Source organism: Tiliqua scincoides, chromosome 1 (genome assembly GCF_035046505.1).
Source record: "Tiliqua scincoides isolate rTilSci1 chromosome 1, rTilSci1.hap2, whole genome shotgun sequence".
Taxonomy (NCBI): Eukaryota; Metazoa; Chordata; class Lepidosauria; order Squamata; family Scincidae; genus Tiliqua; species Tiliqua scincoides.
Genome location: NC_089821.1, coordinates 231,855,742 through 231,876,332, shown reverse-complemented (window position 1 = coordinate 231,876,332; position 20,591 = coordinate 231,855,742). Strand labels below are relative to the sequence as shown.

The 20,591-nt window shown below is 40.6% G+C and overlaps 1 protein-coding gene across 1 annotated transcript in view; it reads right to left on the bottom strand.

The window, feature by feature from the left end:
* The window catches only part of FMN2 (formin 2), a 203,130-nt gene that overhangs the window by 27,288 nt on the left and 155,251 nt on the right, over positions 1 to 20,591 (bottom strand). The window contains exons 16-17 of the mRNA XM_066623047.1: positions 17,573 to 17,665; positions 3,417 to 3,468 (exon numbers count right to left, since the gene is read on the bottom strand). Coding sequence (XP_066479144.1) covers positions 3,417 to 3,468; positions 17,573 to 17,665 — 145 coding nt within the window. The remainder of the gene's footprint in view (positions 1 to 3,416; positions 3,469 to 17,572; positions 17,666 to 20,591) is intronic.

Genomic DNA, 20,591 nt, shown 5'->3' with positions numbered 1-20,591 from the left:
GATCGACTTATAGACGAGTGTCTGCAGTAATCTCTTGTTTGTTTAGTTCACTTAAGCTCTCCTTTCAACCCTGGGCCCAAATAGTGCACTTTACATTGAAACATTTTGTTAGGTGAATTATAAATAAAACCTTTACAGTATGCACACCCACCAGGTCTGAAAATAAAACAGACTAGTTTAATGCTGAATTGGAAGCAAATGTTTCAGCATACATTAAACATCCATCATTTTTTGGTGCCTCATTAAGCACTTGGAATGAAATTACTACTACTACTACTACTACTACTACTACTACTACATTTAACTTTAATTAAAGATCTGCAATGAATCCTAACTGCTTTAGCAACTCTATTGGGCCTGAGGAGCTGTGGGGCCAAATTGGAAACATTTTTTGGTGGGGTCCCAGGTTCACAGCCAAGGCCTATAGAAGCTTAGAGAGAAAATTAGAATCAATTATAGATTTTATATCTCTGTGGAAGAATGGAAAGCAATCAAAATGTGCATGTAAAAAGGGGGATGTGAGTTTATGGACCAAATGGATCTAAGCACATCTTAATATCAAATTGCATACATGTAAGTCTACAAGTAGACAAACAAAAAGCGAAGGTTACCTTTGAAAAGTAAATACGTAGTTAGAAAACCACTTGTTTTTGTGACTGTGAAATGATTTAGTAAAAATATTAATTTTATTTTTACCCAAGTGCAGGGCTCCCTTAGGTGCTTGGACCCAATTGGTTTAAAGCTGATCCAATTGGTTTAAAGCTAGCCACCCTTAGAGAGCAGTAGCGCCCAGTAGCAAGACAGGATGGGCTAATCCCTCCTTCCTCTTGTTAGATGAACCCATCAGCCAGAACCTGATCTGTACCTCCTCCTCACTGTTGACCCAATTTACAGGATTGAGAGGTCCCCAGTAGTGTCAACCTCCTTAAGCTATCAAACCTTTCAGTTTGGCAATGCATTCGGTGCATTGGATGAGAGGGGGGCATCTCATACACTTTGCACTATTGAGCCACTAAGGATGGTTTGCATAATCCCCACACATTAACACGTACACGTCTCAGGCTACTTATCATCACTCTTGTATTCCTGATCTATCCCACACTCTGCAACCAGTTGTGACCATAAATCTAATTAAATGCACCTCACCCAGTTGTAGACAATATAAAGTAGGCAAAAAAACTAACCAGCAAGTGCCAAAGAACTGGAAAGCAAAAGATTCCTACTTGGCCCTGACTCAAAGACAACTAATCTCACACGAGGTTCCTAGATGTGCTAATGGGCTGCTGTTTTCCCCCAAAGTTAGGCATGTGACTGGATGAGCTAGCCCAATGGTCACTCTGCCCCTCCCCAGATGCCTGTATGCCTTTTGTCCCCCACTTGCCTCAGGCCATCCTGATGTTAGTGGAACAAAGTAACTCCCCTCCCAAACAAGCTCAGAGGAAGGGCATTATTCCCACCTTCTAGTGGTGGTCTCTCCAGAATGCTTGTGTATATAAGGCAGATAATTCATTCTATATGCCATAACATACCCACTACCTCCATTTGGGTCTAAAACACGTAGTAGAGTCTTAGGCTGCAATCCTAACCACACTTTCCTGAGAGTAAGCCCCACCGAACAAAATAGGACTTACTTCTGAGTAGACCTGGTTAGGATTGTGCCCTTACTTGCAAAAGCTTCTGCCAATGTTATTCTTTGCTTTGAAAAACAATAAAATAACATTTGGAACAATTATCACTACCAGTTTCATAAAAGAAAATGCAAAGGTGATGGCCAGAAACCAAATCAGACAACTGAGGAGGCTCCAATGTACATATAGGGAGGTATTGAGAAATGCTTAAACATTTTCACACCATTTTTACATAAACCACTATTGAAATGTCCAATTTTTTAATCTTTGAATTTCTTTCCTTTAGGCATTTTGATCACTTTCATTATATAATGCTTAACATAAGACTGTTGCAAATTACAACTGTACACCTACAAATAACTTCATCCCACCATTCCACACCAGGATCTGCCAACATCTTATTGAAGTCCAAAATTCCTAGTTCTCCATTATCACAAATTCCATTTGCTAGTGAGTACACTTTTCACTTTTCCATTCTTTCTCTCTGAAAATAATAAGAATGCTGTTGGAAAAGCTATGAGACTTGCATGTTTCTCCACAGCCAATGACTTCCAACAAGAGCCCATGGTTTCTAGTTCTGACCATGTTTTTAAAATAGTTTTTACAGTGAACAGACCTTCAGAAGTCAACATCAGGAGGGGAAAAATCTTCCCCCCCCCCCTCCCAACATTTGAAGAGAGAAGAGTAAGGCAAAAACAAAAGTATTACACTGGCAATGACCATGTAAAATTTTACAGAACAAGACAATTTGCACTGAAAATTCATTCAAGCCATTAAGCTGAATGAACTCAGTTTAATGTATCATGTAAATTTGTAAGAGGAATACTAAGATTTCCAAATATCTTTTCAGAACATTTCCCCTTAAGTTTCTTAGAATATTACAAACAATTCTTCAAAACTGTAATTAAAAAACTGGCAGTTTGCATGTGCAACTTCCATTAGATTTGGAAATGGTGAGTTTTAAGAACGAATATTTTCCATTGCTGTTAAAGCCAACTCTCAGAGTAGGCCAAAACTGCAAGGAAATTGCAAAAAGGAGGGAGACAAAAAAAAGCAGAAGTTGAACATGTGCAAGAAGGTTGTGCAAGAAAAACTGCAAAGTCTTCAAAGACAGAGACTTCATTTATGCCTACATCAGTACTGAGTTATGCAGAGTCCATTGGCTTCACTGTAAAGTTAATTTGACACATTAAAGCAATGATTAATTAGCCACATTGTGAATACTTAATACCATGTTTTGTCTTCCTTTGTATAAAGTGCGGAGTTCAAAACAGAACATAATAATATGCATGTATTCTGAGTCTGAGGAAGACCCACAATTTTATACAAAGGCTTAGGGCCCAATCCTATTCAATTTTCCAGTGCTGGTGCAACTGTGCTAATGAGGCATGCACTGCATCTTGTTGTGGGGCAGCAGTCACAGAGGCCTCCTTAAGGTATGGGAACATTTGTTCCCTTACCATGGGACTGCATTGTATACAATTGGATAGGATTGGGCCCTTAGTTGGCTAAAGTTAATTCTGTCAGTGGTGGTAGGTTCATTTCAGGAAGACCTTGAACTTTCTAGCTGTAGTGACCTACTACGCAAGAAAACTCTTTTTTCTGAAAAGCAACATGTACATATTCTTAATAATATACAACTAGAATACATCTCTGATTCAGTATCTCTGATTCGATGTGGTATCAAGGTCACAATTAGTCCTTTAAGGTTTCTGTTCAGATTCCAATTAGAATGCTGTTTAGAACAAGAGATCAGATAACACTGATTGCCATATTAAACCATCTCACCTTTTATGTGTTTCTGCCAGTGATTTCTCTTCCATTTCATGGTCAATCTTAGCTGAAGAATAAATAGAAAATGAGGTTAGAAACAAAAGTGTTTTTATGATATTCTTAAACACTGATATTCTCAAGCCTGGCACTTGGCCTTGACTTGAAACCACTGAAATAAACTGAAGACATTTCAAGAAGAAGAAGAGAAGGATGTGGGGATAAAACAGTGGAGGGGTAAACTGCCAAAATTTAGCTTCTCATCGGAAGTGCAAAGAATCTCATTCCTTCCTCACCACCTCTCTTCACTAGTCTTCCAGTCCCCCATGATCCTTTATTTATACCAGCAGCTGTGAAATGCTCCTTTTTTTTCCTTTCCCTTGTTGCTTTAGATGCACAAGCCATGATTAAATGTGCTACACAAAGGGTTTTTTGAATTGTTTCCCTTCTTTCTGATCAGGAAGAAAGATGAAGGTGCTGATGGAAGTTACAGCCTTTGTGAGGACCACTTCCAAGTCAGTACCCTCACAAATACCACAATCCCTTCAGCATCTTGGTCTTTCATTCCACTTGTCTGAAGAGAAGCAGAGGGGGAAAAATAGTGAAAAACTCATGTAGAACCCTTTAATCATGACTTGGTTGGCAACCTTCAGTCTCGAAAGACTATGGTATAAAGCCTACAACACCTGGTATTCCCAGGCGGTCTTCCATCCAAGTACTAACCAGGCCTGACCCTGCTTAGCTTCCGAGATCAGACGAACAATAAGGGAGAGGGGGGACAGGAGACTCCAATGTCACTGAGGTAAGCAAACAGTGTGTTTGGGATTGTAGAAGGCTGTGGGATGGTGGCTGAGGGATGGCAGAACTGAGAAAGGCATTTGCCATGTTTCTGAATGATCCAATTTTTTATCTATTTAAAAAAAATTGCAAATCATTTTGAGGTGAACCAGAACCAGCTTGCCCACGTCTAAACTAAACCAGCTGTAATGAAATATAAATTCCTATTCGTTGACATTCACAGTATCGCACTAGTAATATCATTCTAAAATTCACCAAAAGCAATTGCTGCTGCTCCAGGAATTCACTAAGACCAGGTGAAAAGCATTCAGAACATTTACTGATCATTTTGGCAGGTTTGTGAAATGTGCCATGTATTCAGTAAACTAATTGCACTATAACCCATGAAGAAATCAGACATTTCTTTTGTTTTCATGTTTTAAATTAATTGTGTACTCTTGTGATAATTTTTTGTGTCCTGGCATAATTGCATCCTTTCGCACCAAACATTCTATTACATCATCTGTGATCCAGACAAAAATAATTAATGCAATGTGAACTTGATCAAACATGCATACCCAGTAACCATTCTGCTTCCACAAATTTAGGGCACAATCCTAACCCCTTATGTCAGTGCTTTCCAGCATAAGGGCAATGTAGCTTCGAGATAAGGAAACAAACATTCCCTTGCTTTGAGGAGACCTCTATGAGTGACACCCAACTGCAGGATGCAGCACATGTCCCATTGGCACTGCTATGCCAGTGCTGGAAAGCACTGACATAAGGGGTTAGGATTGTGCCCTTAAGCACTATAAATCCCATGCTGTTGTGCAACCCTGACACAGGAACTTCACATGCGCCATAAAATAATAAGATGTAGTATTAGTATTGTGCTTACTGAGTGGACAAAGCACATCACAAATATTATTGTGATGTAAACCTTAGACTAACCCTGTAAGGCAGTGGTTGCCAAATAAGGGTTGCATGGATGTTCTTGTGGGTCACAGGAAGGCAGAGTTCCCTGTTGTTGTGGTAGTAGTAGTAGTAGTATTAGTTGTTGTTGTTATTAACATGTACCAACTGCACTGATCACTGAACTAAGAAAAAAAACAACTGTATTTAAGGTTGCAGTACCAATTCCATGGGTTACAGACTGAGAGAAAATTTGCACTTAGTGTCATGGCCAAAAAAGGTTGATGAACACTGCGGTAAGATAACTAATGGCCCAATCCTATTTTATTATGCTTTATGGCATTGCAAATCATCTGAAGTGCACAGAGCTATATACTTCCAGGTCCCTACTGCAGAGAGCAGGGAGGACCCCATGTGTGGCAGCAGTGAAGAGGAGCCCTATTGACCTTCCTAAGTAAGCAATCTGGGTGGAACAGGGTGGGGGTTGGAGGACTGGGGCAGAACGGGGAAGGTCTGGGAGTGTGTTGGAAGCAAGAAGGGGTGGCATTGGTGCAAGTGACTTGCACCAAATGCAATCCCCCTCTGGAGGGAGCCAACATGATCCAGTTAAAGAGCTGGTACAGGTCCAAGGAGACCTGTTAGTGTTTGAGGGGTTTATGAAGAGATAAGGGTATAATATTTTCCCTTTCCCCTCCCAAACTTCCCAATCCCCCCCTCCCCGCATAGCATGCAGTTTTCGCATGGCTGCAAGCTGTGGACTAAGACCAACTGAGCACAATGGGACTTACTACTGACGAACATGCATAAGTATTTTTTATTCCCACAGCGGACTCATCCATAAGACCAAGGTGGTTGTTCCAGGCAGCACATTGGTGGAGGCCCCCATTTCTGTCAGCCTGCATGCCTCCACTGATTCTTCTCCTCCCACTCTCTGGATTGGAAAAGGAAGAGGTGGACAGAGCAGAAGTATGGAGGAAGGAGTGCAGTGGGCTAGCATGACAGAGCAGCAGAAGCTGAGGCATCATCAGGTAAAGGGGGAAGCATTTGGCTTGCTGTCTCAGGAGGACTTGGGCTAAACCTGCTTATCCCAACATTGCAACTGGGGAATTAGGGTTGAGAGGGAATGACTTGCCTAAGGCCACCAAGTGAACTTATGGCAGAGGTGAGGTTTGAACCAGGACCACAATAAGCCCATAAAATTCTGACAGGAATTCAACTCTTCCAGAGGAGGGGGAAAGGAGGTGGATGACTCATTTCAGTTTTGTTCCAATGGATTTGAAGCAGCAGTTTAGGCATAACAATGGACCCTTAGCTACAGCATCTAAACTGAGATAGAAGACTCAAGCTGTGAAGCTGGGTAACCACTGTGCTGGCCTTTAGAACTTTATGTAACTTGAATTTTTTTTTTTTTAATATAACTCTCAGGAACATTTTTAAACAATTTTTTCTTCTTGAACCCTGTAGTTTGTTCTCAAAACAAGAGGTTTTTGTCCATTTGTTTTTTCTGAATTTCTGATAGTGGTTTGTGTTTTTTTGCCATCCCACACATTTTTTCCCATCCAAAAACATATTTTAGTCTCAGAATTTCACCACATAAAAATTCTTAGAAAAATCTTACAGAAAAAATGCAGAACAGACCACAATAACCTTGTAAAATCTGCAGTAAGACTGTGTAGGAAAAACCACACCATCCGCTGTGGTAAGAGATATTGACAACAGGAATTGAACAAAGAGTTGACCACCATAACGCCACTCTAAAACACAAGCTAAACCACCAAAATGAAATCCAAAGATAAAGTCAACCTGGAAGTTTGCCTCTACACACTTGCAGAATTTAAGCTGATGAAGACATTTATCTCTCCTCAACCAGTGAAAACTTTTATCACTGCAACATTTGATAGCATCAACACTGATGTCTCTTTAAGTGAACTGCAATTCAGTGCTGGTCAACTCAGTGAAGACAATTCCCAGAAAATTATGCTAACGCATGGATGTGAGAGCAGGTGAAACAGAATATGGTTCAATAACCATGTCATTTCATTTCAAGCCTTCAGTTTAAACTTAAAACTAATTGTAACTGAGGCCAAAAAGATTCCAACTGTGGAAAATCATTGTGTAACTCTCTATGAAGCACAGGCCCAATTTTTATTTTAGGTTATAATATTACTCAAATGCTCAAATTTACCACACAGAAAAACAACGTATTGCTTAGGCACAGCTGTCTCCAAGTAGCTTAAAGACAAACCTAAAAATCTAGTGCCGTTGAGTGATTTACTAGTCTGAGATGGTGGGTTATAAAATACCTCTGTGCTATAAACAAAAGCATAACTGAACATCACTAGTTCACTGCCAGGATCACTGTGTTCTGCCTGAATCATTTGAACTGGCAGAAAACTTTTACCACCATGACTATTTAGGTGGTTTATACAAACTTACACATCCAGTTTGTAACTATAAAAAAGGAGACAGATGTTGCCCAATTTACTTTTTGAAAGTACTAAAATGTTGCACCATAAAAATGTGATCCAGGCAGAACAGACCAAGTCATTAAACATTCCTCTAGTAGACAGAGATGCTTCCTTCCCCACTGCATTTCATAAAGGGTGGTATCAGTTTCCAAAAATAGGTTTTCTGGTAAGGGGGAAGGGGTAGCACACAGTGGGACAACTAGTCAACCCTCCTCCAGCATCATGAATCTCTTGTGAATGTGAAATCTGTTCATCATATAGTGTGAGTCACCCATGTTGTCTGGTAGTCATGGCATCTGGACATGTACTACATGATGGGCATGAGATGTATTGGTTGCTACTAAATGATATGGCTGGAAGATGGGAAATACACCAGACACATAGATCTATAATGTTTAGACATGCTTTACATTTAAGGACTTCTAGAAATGAGTAAACAATGTAATTACAACACATTTTCTACAAGTAATGTCATTATCAGGATTGTACTTCTATTAAACAGGCATCAGTTAAATTACCTGAACCAGAATGTCTTGGATCATAATTCTTTTGGGAAAAGAATTTGGTCATATTTTGATCTTAGGGTTGGTTGTTATGCACAGATATTATACATTGTGAGAACTGAAGTAATTACTCAACACATAGGACTCGTTCATATATATTCCCTATCTCTCATGAGTTGACACTTGATCACTCTTGACAACTGATAACTCTTAGCTGACTCTATGAATTGCTTCCATGAAAACGTTTGTGTTTAATTTATATCTGGTGACCTGGAAGTGCAAGTAATCCCGTGGCTATAGGAACACTCATGATGACAATTTATAGTAATCTGAAACACTGGCATATCACCTGAGAAAGAGCAGCAGTCCTTTGTTCCCTGCCCCTCACATTCTCTTCACAAGAACCCAAACTTCTCCTCCTTATAGACACTAACCCTAGCCTTTAAACTTCATCTAGAACACTGGTAAATCTTTGTGGGGGCAGGGTGAAAAGCAACAACACAACCCCCTGGATTGCGCTGGTGTAGGGAAGGTGTCTGTTTTTTACTTATTTGCTGCCGGGATGCAGGAACCCCATGGAGCCCTCTGCAGGGTTCCCTGGAGCTTGTAGAATGTTAAAAAACAATCACAACCAACTTCCTGGTTGCAATCGCTAAACTTGAAGTGGGTTGCTATCATTTTTTTAACATTCTACAAGCCACGGGGAGGCCTGAAGAGGGCTCTGTGGGGCTCCCTGCACCCCCAGACCCCGACAGCCAATACGTAAATTTGAAAAACAGCCCCCCTTTACCCATAGCAGAGTGATCCTGGGGATTGTGTCGCTGCTTCCCCCCTGTCCCTTAATGGACCCACCAGTTTGAGAAGCATTGAACTAGAACATTATTTCTTTTTACAAACAGCAATAGTTTTTGTAATGTGTACAGCTTTAAACTGCTATAAAGGTTTACACAGGCAATTAAAGGTGCAATCCTAACCCCTTATGTCCGTGCTTTCCAGCATGGACATAAGGGTAATGCAGCTCTGAGGTAAGGGAACAAACATTCCCTTACTTTGAGGAGGCCTCCATGAGTGACACTCAACTGCAGGATGCTGCACACGGCCCATTGGCACCGCTATGCCAGTGCTGGAAAGCAGTGACATAAGGGGTTAGGATTGCACCCTATAGTAATCTATTAATAAATCCACTCCTAAAATGTGGAACTATCTCCCACAGGATGAGGGGGAGGTCGGAAGGGCACTACTACAGCCTACCAAAGCATACGTAGGAGACTGCAAAGAAAGGTGGGAGGTTACTTTAGGTTTAGAAAATTTCATAGTATCTTCCATAGTATCAATGGAAGAAATGAGAAACAAAAGACCCTATGAGTGCCCTATTCAAGGAGCTTAATGTTAAGAGTATGCAGTGAAGAAGGGCATCTAATATATCTAGTACAAATATTTATGTAAATACAAAAAAAATATTTCTAGCATGAGAAAAAAATTAGCAGACAATCTTAGTGTTATAGACCAGATTAGTTTTGCTGGATATATTTCCATACCAATCTACAAACTTTCCAGACAATGATTTATCTCTTTACTCATAACAGAATAGAAATTCATTGCAAATTCTACCCAATTTACCCAAGGGCCAAATTCTACCCAATTTTCCATGCAGCTGTGCCAATGGGGCATGCGCTGAATCCTGTGGTGGGGAGTAACATTTGTTCCCTCAACTTCAGACTGCATTGCAGCTGCACCAGTGCTGGAAAGTTGGATAGGATTGGGCCCTGAAATGGGTATCACCATACTCCACATAAGAGGAGGGTGTGTACCTCCCAGCGGCAGACCTGGGGCAGGGCAAACAGGGCAAATGCCCCGGTGCTGACCCTGCATGACTCCAGAACTGACTGGGGAAGAATTCTGAGGCTCCCAACATGATCTGAAACAGTACCCCGGTTTTCTGGAAGTACTGCTTAAGACTGCAGGGAAGCCTCAGAACGCTTCTCCAGTTGGTCCTGAGTTATGCGAGGCTTCGTTGCGCTGGGTAAGTATGGGGGGTGGCATACTGGACCTTTGCCCCAGGAGTGGCGAGGGGTAAGTCCATATTGTACCTCCTCCATATACAGGAGGGTGGGGGCATTAAGCAATGGAAATACTTGCACATCAAATTTAATGAAAGAAGATAAACATGTGGAAGGCTGAACTATGTAAATCATGCTATTAATGGAATATAAAGTGTTCTAGCTTTGCTGATGGTGATGAGACCAAATGCACATTTTATTAATGCTTTTTATTTAGTCAATGACATTGCTAAAGATCTACTTATTAATGGTTCAATAGCAGACATGCTGAGAACTTGTAAACTGTCCCAAAACTGTTAATGGATTCTTTATCGCTTTGTTAAAGTACGGAAAAATTAAATAAAATTAAAGGAGGAAAATGCCACAATTAAAGCTAATTTTAATGATACATTGTATATATAAAGGTAGAGAGGGCCAGTGCATATAACTGCCTGCCAATAGCACACTAGTGACTCATTTATCATGAGGAAAACTTGCAATTTTTCATGTCCCACAAACTTTCTGCCCTCTTCTGAGCAACAAATGTTTAGATGTTCACACAGTGACTACAAGATGGATGTAAGTGGGGCTGCTGTTATCAAAATGGAGCACAACTCAGTAAGGGTTGAAACCTCCATAGGCTTTCACTCCTAGCTAAGGACCAAACTATTATAGATGTGGTAATGGAGATGTGCGAAATCCAATGAGGCATTAGCCATATTGGGACAGGGTGTAATAATTTTCTATGCCAAGTTACCAAAGAAAATAGCCATGGATACTATTTGAAAATGGTTAAAGAGACAGAGGTGCATTACATATCCTCATCATCACATCTAGCTTAATGCAAGGTAGCTGAACGTAAAGGTCTGGGCGCATGCAATTAACGGCTAATTCTGAGGTTGCCAGGAGACAGTGACAATGTACTGGAAATCAAGGCTCATGCAATTAAGTATACAGCAGGGGTGTCCAAACTGTTTAGCAGGAGGGCCACATCATCTCTCTGTCCTGGGGGCCAGGAGAAAAAGAATTAATTTACATTTCAAATCTGAATATATTTACATAAATGAATATATTAGAGATGGAACTTATATGAATGAATAAAGGTCTCGCAGTAGCTCAAGGCCTATAAAAGGCCTTGCACAAAGCAAGGCTGGCCTATCTTTCACTGCTGCTGCTTCACAGATGTGAAACAGCACAGTGGAGGGAGTCCTCGTCCCACAGCTCATGCAAGAGATCGAACAGCTGCCCTCACGCTGAGAGCAGTTGCATCGGGCCAGAGTAGGCTCCAGCAAGTCTCTGGAAGGCCAGAGACTCATTGGAGACTGGGGGCTCCCTATGGGTTGCATTGGGGGTCCCTGGTATACAGCAACAGGCTTCTTGCCTCTGCAGTGGTCTGCCACCAAGAGATGTCTGAAATGCTAGCAAGTTGGGGAAAATCTCCTTGACTCCATTCCCAGATTTTTAAAAGATCATGGCCCATCCACTGAGTGCTACAGCATCTCCATGAGGTTTCTGACAGAGGTTTCCTATTTGCAATGTCTTTGTGTTTGTTATTATGATGGAGGGGCTCTCAAAACTCTTTGCAGTCTTGACCCAATGATTACTGCACACAATTACTATTTCAGGCCATTATCTAATCTGAAGCCCTGTCAGTAATTTAAGCTATTTTGGCTGAATCAGATCCAAAAGACTGTAAAGTGGAGGGAAAAAACTGCTGCCCCTTCTGATATCCTATTCACTCTTAAGGGAATATCACAACTTTTCAGGTACTTGAATACAGAATTGCATTTGAGTTATCTCAGATGGAAGCCAACAAGAATCTTTTCATCTGCTTGTGTGTTGGTATTTTCCCCTTTTCCACTTAGAGAGTTAAAGAGGTATTTGTCTAATTTGCTACGACTCTACTTATGAATCACTTTCACATGTTGCCACTTTTTCTGTCAAAATATAAGTGCCTTTGTCACGAGTCATTGCGACTATAATACTAGAGATATGAGAACTTCTTTTTTCATTGAACTAAGAGCCAACAAATTTGGTGCTATATAAATACCTTATAACATGTTCCTATATTCCTCCCATGACAAATAAGTTAGCAAAAAGAAGGATGTGGAGAAGGAATAAAGCAGGAAGCTTTCTCTGTATTGCTTATTTTGGAACCCAGTAAACAATTCAATCATTTGAGTGGAATCTCAAGACCAGTGCAAGTTCATTGCCACTGATGTATCATAATGAAGATTAGCGGTGCCCTACCACTGTTCCCAGATACTTCATCAGGCGCTACAAGGTTGAGGATGGGAACCCTAAAGGTCAGGCATAGATCCTTTACTTCCTTTGCAACCAGCACTGCTGGTCAGAAGAGGGAATTGCAGTCCACTCAAGTCAGAATTCAAGCTGATTCAAACTATGATTCAAAATCAATAAGTCACCTGGCTCAGATGGCATCCACCCAAGAGTTATTAAGGAACTGAAGAATGAAGTTGCTGATCTCTTGACTAAAATATTCAACTTGTCCCTTAAAATGGCCATGGTGCCAGAGGATTGGAGGATAGCAAATGACACACCGATCTTTGAAAAGGGGAGGGGACCCGGGAAACTATAGGCCAGTCAACCTAACACCTATTCCAGGTAAGATGGTGGAATGCTTCATCGAAGATAGACTCTCAAAACACATAGACGAACAAGCCTTGCTGAGGGAGAATCAGCATGGCTTCTGTAAGGGTAAGTCTTGCCTCACAAACCTTTTAGAATTCTTTGAAAAGGTCAACAGGCATGTGGATGCGGGAGAACTCGTGGACATTATATATCTGGACTTTCAGAAGGCTTTCGACATGGTCCCTCACCAAAAGCTACTGAGAAAACTCCACAGTCAGGGAATTAGAGGGCAGGTCCTCTCGTGGATTGAGAACTGGTTGGAGGCCAGGAAGCAGAGAGTGGGTGTCAATGGGCTATTTTCACAATGGAGAGAGGTGAAAAGCGGTGTGCCCCAAGGATGTGTCCTGGGACCGGTGCACTTCAACCTCTTCATAAATGACCTGGAGACAGGGTTGAGCAGGGAGGTGGCTATGTTTGCAGGCGACACCAAACTTTTCCGAGTGGTGAAGACCAGAAGCAATTGTGAGGAGCTCCAGAAGGATCTCTCCAAACTGGCAGAATGGGCAGCAAAATGGCAGATGTGTTTCAATGTAAGTGTAAAGTCATGCACATTAGGGCAAAAAATCAAAACTTTACATATAGGTTAATGGGTTCTGAGCTGTCTGTGACAGATCAGGAGAGAGATCTTGGGGTGGTGGTGGACAGTTAGATGAAAGTGTTGACCCAATGTGCGGCGGCAGTGAAGAAGGCCAATTCTATGCTTGGGATCATTAGAAAAGGTATTGAGAACAAACCGGCTAATATTATAATGCCGTTGTACAAATCGATGGTAAGGTCACACTTGGAGTACTGTGTCCAGTCCACATCTCAAAATGGACATAATGGAAATGGAAAAGGTGCAAAAGAGAGTGACTAAGATGATTACTGGGCTGGGGCACCTTCCTTATGAGGAAAGGCTACGGCATTTGGGCCTCTTCAGCCTAGAAAAGAGGCACCTGAGGGGGGACATGAACGAGACATACAAAATTATGCATGGGAAGGATAGAGTGAATAGAGAGATGCTCTTTAGACTCTCACATAACACCAAAACCAGGGGACATCCGCTAAAATTGAGTGTTGGGAGAGTTAGGACAGGCAAAAGAAAATATTTCTTTACTCAGTGTGTGGTTGGTCTGTAGAACTCCTTGCCATAGGATGTGGTGATGGCATCTGGCCTAGATGCCTTTAAAAGGGGATTGGACCAATTTCTGGAGGAAAAATCCATTCCAGATTACAAGCCATGATGTGTATGTGCAACATCCTGGTTTTAGAAATGGGCTATGTCAGAATGCCAGATGCAAGGGAGATCACCAGGATGCAGGTCTCTTGTTATCTGGTGTGCTCCCTGGGGCATTTGGTGGGCCGCTGTGAGATACAGAAAGCTGGACTAGATGGGCCTATGGCCTGATCCAGCGGGGTTGTTCTTATGTTCTTATGGACCAGAATCTGCATGCAAGTTGAAACCCTTTTACATTTCCCAGATGGAGAATCAGCACTGTTGTGTCAATCTTGTAACAATGTCACTCTCATGTTTCTTCTTTCTTATTGGCCTACATGGAGAGTAAGATGCCAGGCATGTTCTGTTGGCATGGTTGCATCAGTGTGTGAGAGGTGTTTTACAGCACAATCCTAATTCCATGCATGGTGATGCAGTGGTGCTAACACAGTTAATTCTGTATCCTGCAGGAGAGTTTTCGCCACTGGAGGCCTCCCTGAGAAAAGGGAATAGTAGTACCCCCTTAAGGAGGGTAGGGACCTCTAGTGCTGTTAGAATTTCCAGGTTTCATCACCACCATCACCGCATGCATGTAAGTAAAAAAAACCCTTTTTTACCTATATGTGTTTGGCGTCAAAACCTGGAAAGGCCAATCTTATAGCACTAAGGGTCCCTGATTGGGCCACTACCCTCCATAAGGGGTTGCGTCCCAAAAGAAGGTTGGAACACCTGCTCTGGGGAGGTTGCAATTCCCAGGTTAGGAAACACTGGTCTACCTTTACAGTGTGTATATATTAGTCTACACAACCTTCCACTCTACTCTTAATAGTCGAAAATTTGAAATGTTGTCTTTTGGAAGAAAATATTTTCTCTTCTGACAGTGCCTGTATCTCTCTCTTGTAAGTCAGCATGAGGAAGAAGAGAAAAATGCCGTGAAGTGACTCAACTTCTAGTAGCACAAGATAAAGTGTCCTAGAGGGGCATCTGTGTCAGAAACTATAATTGTTCTGGGGCCATGTTGTGGTGGGGACTGCCAGAACAGGTTAGCCAAGAGGGCTGTGTTAATGTGAAAGGAGCAGACAGTCCAGTGTTTGGGACAAAGATCAAACCACAGTGGACAAGGTTCTTTGGACTGGAGGCAAGAAAGGGGCTGAAATTCATATATAGTATTTAATTTGGCACAGATACAGATTCATTCAATTCAGGTAAGACACAGATGTATCTCCTGCTTTGCCAGATGTGTGGGACTTGATGCTGACAGCTGTTGGGTGGATCATCATCATTCCACCAATTTTAAGAGGCACCAGATATCAGTGCTAATTATCCAGCTTCTCACATAACCTTTCATTTCAGGATTTTTACACCATCACTTCAAGCCATCAATATGGAAGAGATATAACACAAAGGCTAGTCTAAATGGGGAATTTCCTTACAAAGAAAACTTCAGAAAAGTAAACATCTCTTATATTCATCTTGACTGAAAAAAGAAACGTTTAATCCATGAATTGTATATTGAAGAATCATTTACTCAGACAACTTTAATTTCAAGAAATTAAACTTCACAAAATGTTTAGAAATTCCATTTTGCTTTTCCCAGAACACACCCTATATAAACAGACAAATCCTTGAAGGTGCCAAAAGTTGCCCTTCTGTTTTCCTAAATTATCTTTGTGTGTGCAGTCTAGTTGAAACAACTCATCGATTATGCCTACATAAACAACAAAAGCCCTTAGAAAAAATATTGAGATCAAAAGCCTGTCAAATGCCAAGCAGGAAAGAGAAAACCTGCATGTACTCTTTCAAGTCTGAATTCAATCCAGCCAAATAAAAACAAAGGATTTCATATTGCAAAGCATTTAACATTACTTTATTATTAGAACTTAACCAAATACCTTTTTCCTCTACCTCCTGCATTCTAAACTTTGCCTTAAACACTACAAAAAAAACACAGGGTCCCCAACCCAATGTTTTTTCTTGTACAACAAATGCAAAGAGTGGGATACTTAAAGGACAATTAGTAGACAAGAGAGAGATCTTAACCCTTCCATGTTGCTGATTCACTTCTTCAAATTCCCCTCCCCCCCACCATTTTTAATAATTCTTCTCCTACAGCCAGCCTCTGAGGTCAACCCAGTTGGAAGAAAACTTGGCCTAGAGCTTTGCAGGGTATAGGACGTTTTTAGAACTATCCCTCTGATTCTTCCCTTCACCTCCCCCCAACCCTCCATTGTGTTACTTTGGCAAATGTGTGTTTAGGAATACAAACTGCCAAGATAACATGCAGTTCTGCCCTTAACTGTTCAATCTACCCCTCCACCACTGGTGCCAATACAGCTGTGCTGATGGAGTACCATTTGTGGCAGTGGTCCAGCAGAATGAAACAACAGCTGGGCTTTCACCATAAAGGGCCTTGCATTGCCAGAACATGAGTTCTGGCAGCATGAGGCCTTAATAGAATTGGGGCCTGTATTGTGGCAGGAGACTGAGCAGCTCAGATTTAAGAAAATAGCTGTCTGTGCTTGTAGTCTCCATATCACCAAGTTGTCTGTTGGTTTGTGTCTGTGTGCACATACACTGTATAATTTGTATCTGTATTAACTCTGTTGAATTCTTAGGATGTTCCTTCTTTCATACTTGATGGTCTCATACCACTGAAGAGGCCAACTCCCTTGATCCCAAAGTACAACACCAAACCATTTTCATAAAGAATTAGAATGCTGTTAAATACATGGGGGGGGGGGGGGAAGAGAAAAAACACAATCAAGTTCTTATTCATTGTAGAGGGAAACTTGAGCTTGACCTCTGTGGCTGATCAGTCAGGAAGCCCTCCCAAAATCTGCTCAAGGTAAGAAGTATTGGACTCCTGAGTCACAAACTATGCCCCATTTCTGGCAATGTGAATTCTACAGGATTCCTAAGAGTCTGTTTCCCAAACATGGGACTTTTCAAAGGTAATTTGAAACAAAGCAGAACTTCTACAAACACTACAATTTTGGTACTTTGAGAAGGATCACCATGTACTGGCAACAAATCCAAGGGCTGCTCCAGTTTCCAGTTTTATGAAAACAGTCAAGAAACAAATTGTGGGGACTCAGGAAGCTCTACAGACATACCTTGACTTTCATCACTTTGCTCTTTGAACTGCTTTCAATTATATTTCAAATTTTGTCCACATCCTTTTTTGTCCAATGTCATTAACCTTCCATGATGTTCACCATCATTCTTGTGTTTCTTTTTTCTTTTATTTCTGTTCATTTAGATTTCACATGCATTTGCATGTGTTATATTAGTTATTTAAATTTTTTGCTGCCCAAACTAAATTTGCAAGCTAAATAAGGCTCTGCTTTGACAATCATCCATTTTTGACTTTCATCCACGCTCAGGTCCCTAACTAGTTAAAAGTGCATGGTATGCCTGTAGTTTAAATGCCAATAATATTCATCTCTACAATCACTCAAAACAGAACATGAACATGGAGAGCTGCTCTGAGATTAGAGACCAACTGCTTTAACTCATCTACACATTTCTACGGTTCCAAAATAAAGTCTCCTCACTCACTGGGTCTAAACAGTGTTCTTGTAACCTCCTTTTGATTAAGCTTGGAAAGGTTAAATAACATACTATTTACCTTGACTAATGAATTTCTCCATGCTGTCTTTAAAAGGCTGGATATGCTCTTCTAATGATAACTTGCAAACCTTTTCTGCTTCTGTCTCACATGCTGCAAATGAAAGTAACATGTTGATTAGAATCATATAGTTATCAGACACCAGCTTATCCTCCCTGTATTCACATTTAGCATTTGTTTAACTGCAACCCGTATTTATGATTAAGAATCCCAACTGAATGAGATTGGTGAGAATGATGGTCAATATAAAATTCTAGAATAAACATAGTCAAGTATATCAAGACAGAAAGTAATCCAATACACTAAATTCAAAATTTTGCATTTGATGACATTATAGCCATAATGTACTGCTAGAATTGCTTGAGCCAAAGGCTACAGTCCTAAACATATTTACTAAAGACAAAGGGCCCAAATACTCGTACTATCCAACTTTCCAGCACTGATGCAGCCCTGCCAATGGGGTGTGTGCAGCATCTTGTAGTGGGGGGACGACAACAGGCAGTTGTGGAGGCTTTCTCAAGGAAAGGGAGCATTGTTCCCTTACCTCAGGCCTTCAGTGTGGCTGCATTGGTGCTGGAAAGTTGGATAAGATCAAGCCCCAAGCCATATTGTATTTAGAGAAAGTTCTTTCCAAGTGTACACATTTAACTTGTGCATACAAGTGCAGTTATTTTGGAAACTTTCTCCTGTAACTCTGTGATTTAAAAAATCTTTCAGAACAAATCAACTTAGTTCTGTTTAAAGTAACTTAAAGCACCTACTTATTTATTTGCTTTTAATTCTTTAATAATTCTTTTCTACAAATATACAAAAAACAAAATGATGGTTTCAAAATATTATATTTCAGGCACATGCCTAAGAGATAAAGGAGAATCAGTACCAATGTACGAATATGTAACCTACTTTCATTTTCTTTTACTTAAAACAAACTGGTTATAATTCACTGAAATCAGTGGGTCTAAGTTTGGTTTCTGTGGGCCTGATTTTGTTAATATGATTGGATGAACTTTTTTTTATATAACCAACAATTACTACTTGGTAAGAAACTTAAAATAAAAGAAATGCTCTGCCTGCCTCTGGGGCAGGCTCTTAAAGTACATACACATATGCAAATCAAATAGCGCATACTGTATTTCTAAACTTTGTGGTATCTATACAGCTACAGTAATGTCCTAAGGCTCAGGGAATGGCACATAAGCTTATAAACATGCTGAACTTACACTACCATGTGAATTCTATTGGTTCCAATGAAACCATTAATGGTTACAGAGTTAAAAATACATTTAAGTGTTTGTAGGCTCAGTGCCTAAATAAATGTGGTGTTAGGTCAATTTCACAGCAAGTGCAGAAGCTGTGGTGCAATATAAACTTCTTTTGATAGCATGTGTGGTCTTTGACTTGTGTTGTCTCTTCAGGCAAAACCAAATTGCTTTATATGCTTGTTTTTTTAGGGTTCTACAACTCTGGAAAAATAGAAACAAAACTGTGCTTAGCTCCATATTTATGGCAGGAAACAAAGAATGCCTCATATCTAATGAGGATGAAGTAATTTAATCCTCTTTAAAATGCTAAAAAAAAAAACAACAACTTTGGAGACCTCAACAAGGATCATCACAAAGGGCTATGCAATTATAAGCCTGAAGAAGCCATCATAGTGTATACAAAGTGCAGTGTGTTCTTAGCATTTCATCTGCCTAACCGAATCAGGTCCCTGGAGCTTCTAAAAGGCAGAGGGCTCTCCAGAGCAGTACCCTATCAAGCTTGAATGGCTGCTGTCGAAACAAAAACTGGTCAGTTTCCTTCTCCACTCATGCACATATGAGTCTTCTGTGACTCTAAAGAAAAACACTTTTCTTCATTGATTTTTAATTTTTGTTTTTATTGTGACTTTACATTTGTAAGCCACTATTAATTCCTTTTGAGGAGATAAAGCAAGGTATTAATTTAGTAAGTAAGTAAATAATATCTACAATAATATCTACAAATAGATAAAGAAATTTGCTTGATCACATTTTAAAATCTTCCACCTATCAAACAGTGAGGAAAACTTGCACCCCTCTTGTATGTATACACTTTAAGAAATTCCCCAACTGATATTTCCCAAAATATACACTAACCATGAATGTTTAAATGTTTGCTGAATGATAGACTTCATCTGATCTGACTATCCCATGCCATGGAATGCTTGAAGTCGGTAACTTTAAAAGAAGTACAGAATTTAATGCAAGGAAATGAAGCCAGGTTTATCTGAATGGCACACTTTTCCATAAGAAGAGAACCTCTTAATTTTATTTTATTTGTTTTTTTTTTTGTATTGTTAGGACATGCTAAGGACTGTTGAGGCTTCAAAAGCTTCTACAGACAGCTCCTTGTTTGGAGTTTTAAGGACAGTAAAACATGACTCACAGATTGACTGAAATCCTGGCTTATTTTACATATGGTTTAAGTTTAGGAGTCTGCATGCAGCAATGTTTCAGCCAATTAACCCTTTCAGCAATGTTTGCACAGGCTACTGTAGTAAGTGGGTGCAGCACTGATGTTGATCTAGCTTCAGCAGTGTCTTGTGGGACAGTCCTAAGAGACAGTAAGTGGCAATCATGCAAATAGCGGATGATTTGAGCAGGCCCATCTCCTTAAACTGATTGACTTCATAAGCAGCAGTGTGGAGTCTGTAGTTCAACTACAGGTTGCGTCTCATTATTCTCACGGGTTCCCAGAACTCACTTGGATGGCAAAAAACAAACTAAAGCAAATCAATTTAAAAAACAATGTCCTTTTGCTCCAGTGATTTAAAAACAGCCTTGCTGACTTTTTGAAATGCACACAGAGGCAATCAGTTTCTCTCCAGGCACTTAGGCTTCACTAGGAGGCAGCAATCCTTCACCAGGAGCCACAGTGAGGGGGAAAGAATGGAGGTGATGATCACTGCCATTTAGCCTTCTGTCAGGTGCTCAGGGGGAAGAGAGGGGTTTGCCTTGTGCCTGGAGAGAGAATGACTGATGGATTGCCAGCCCACTGC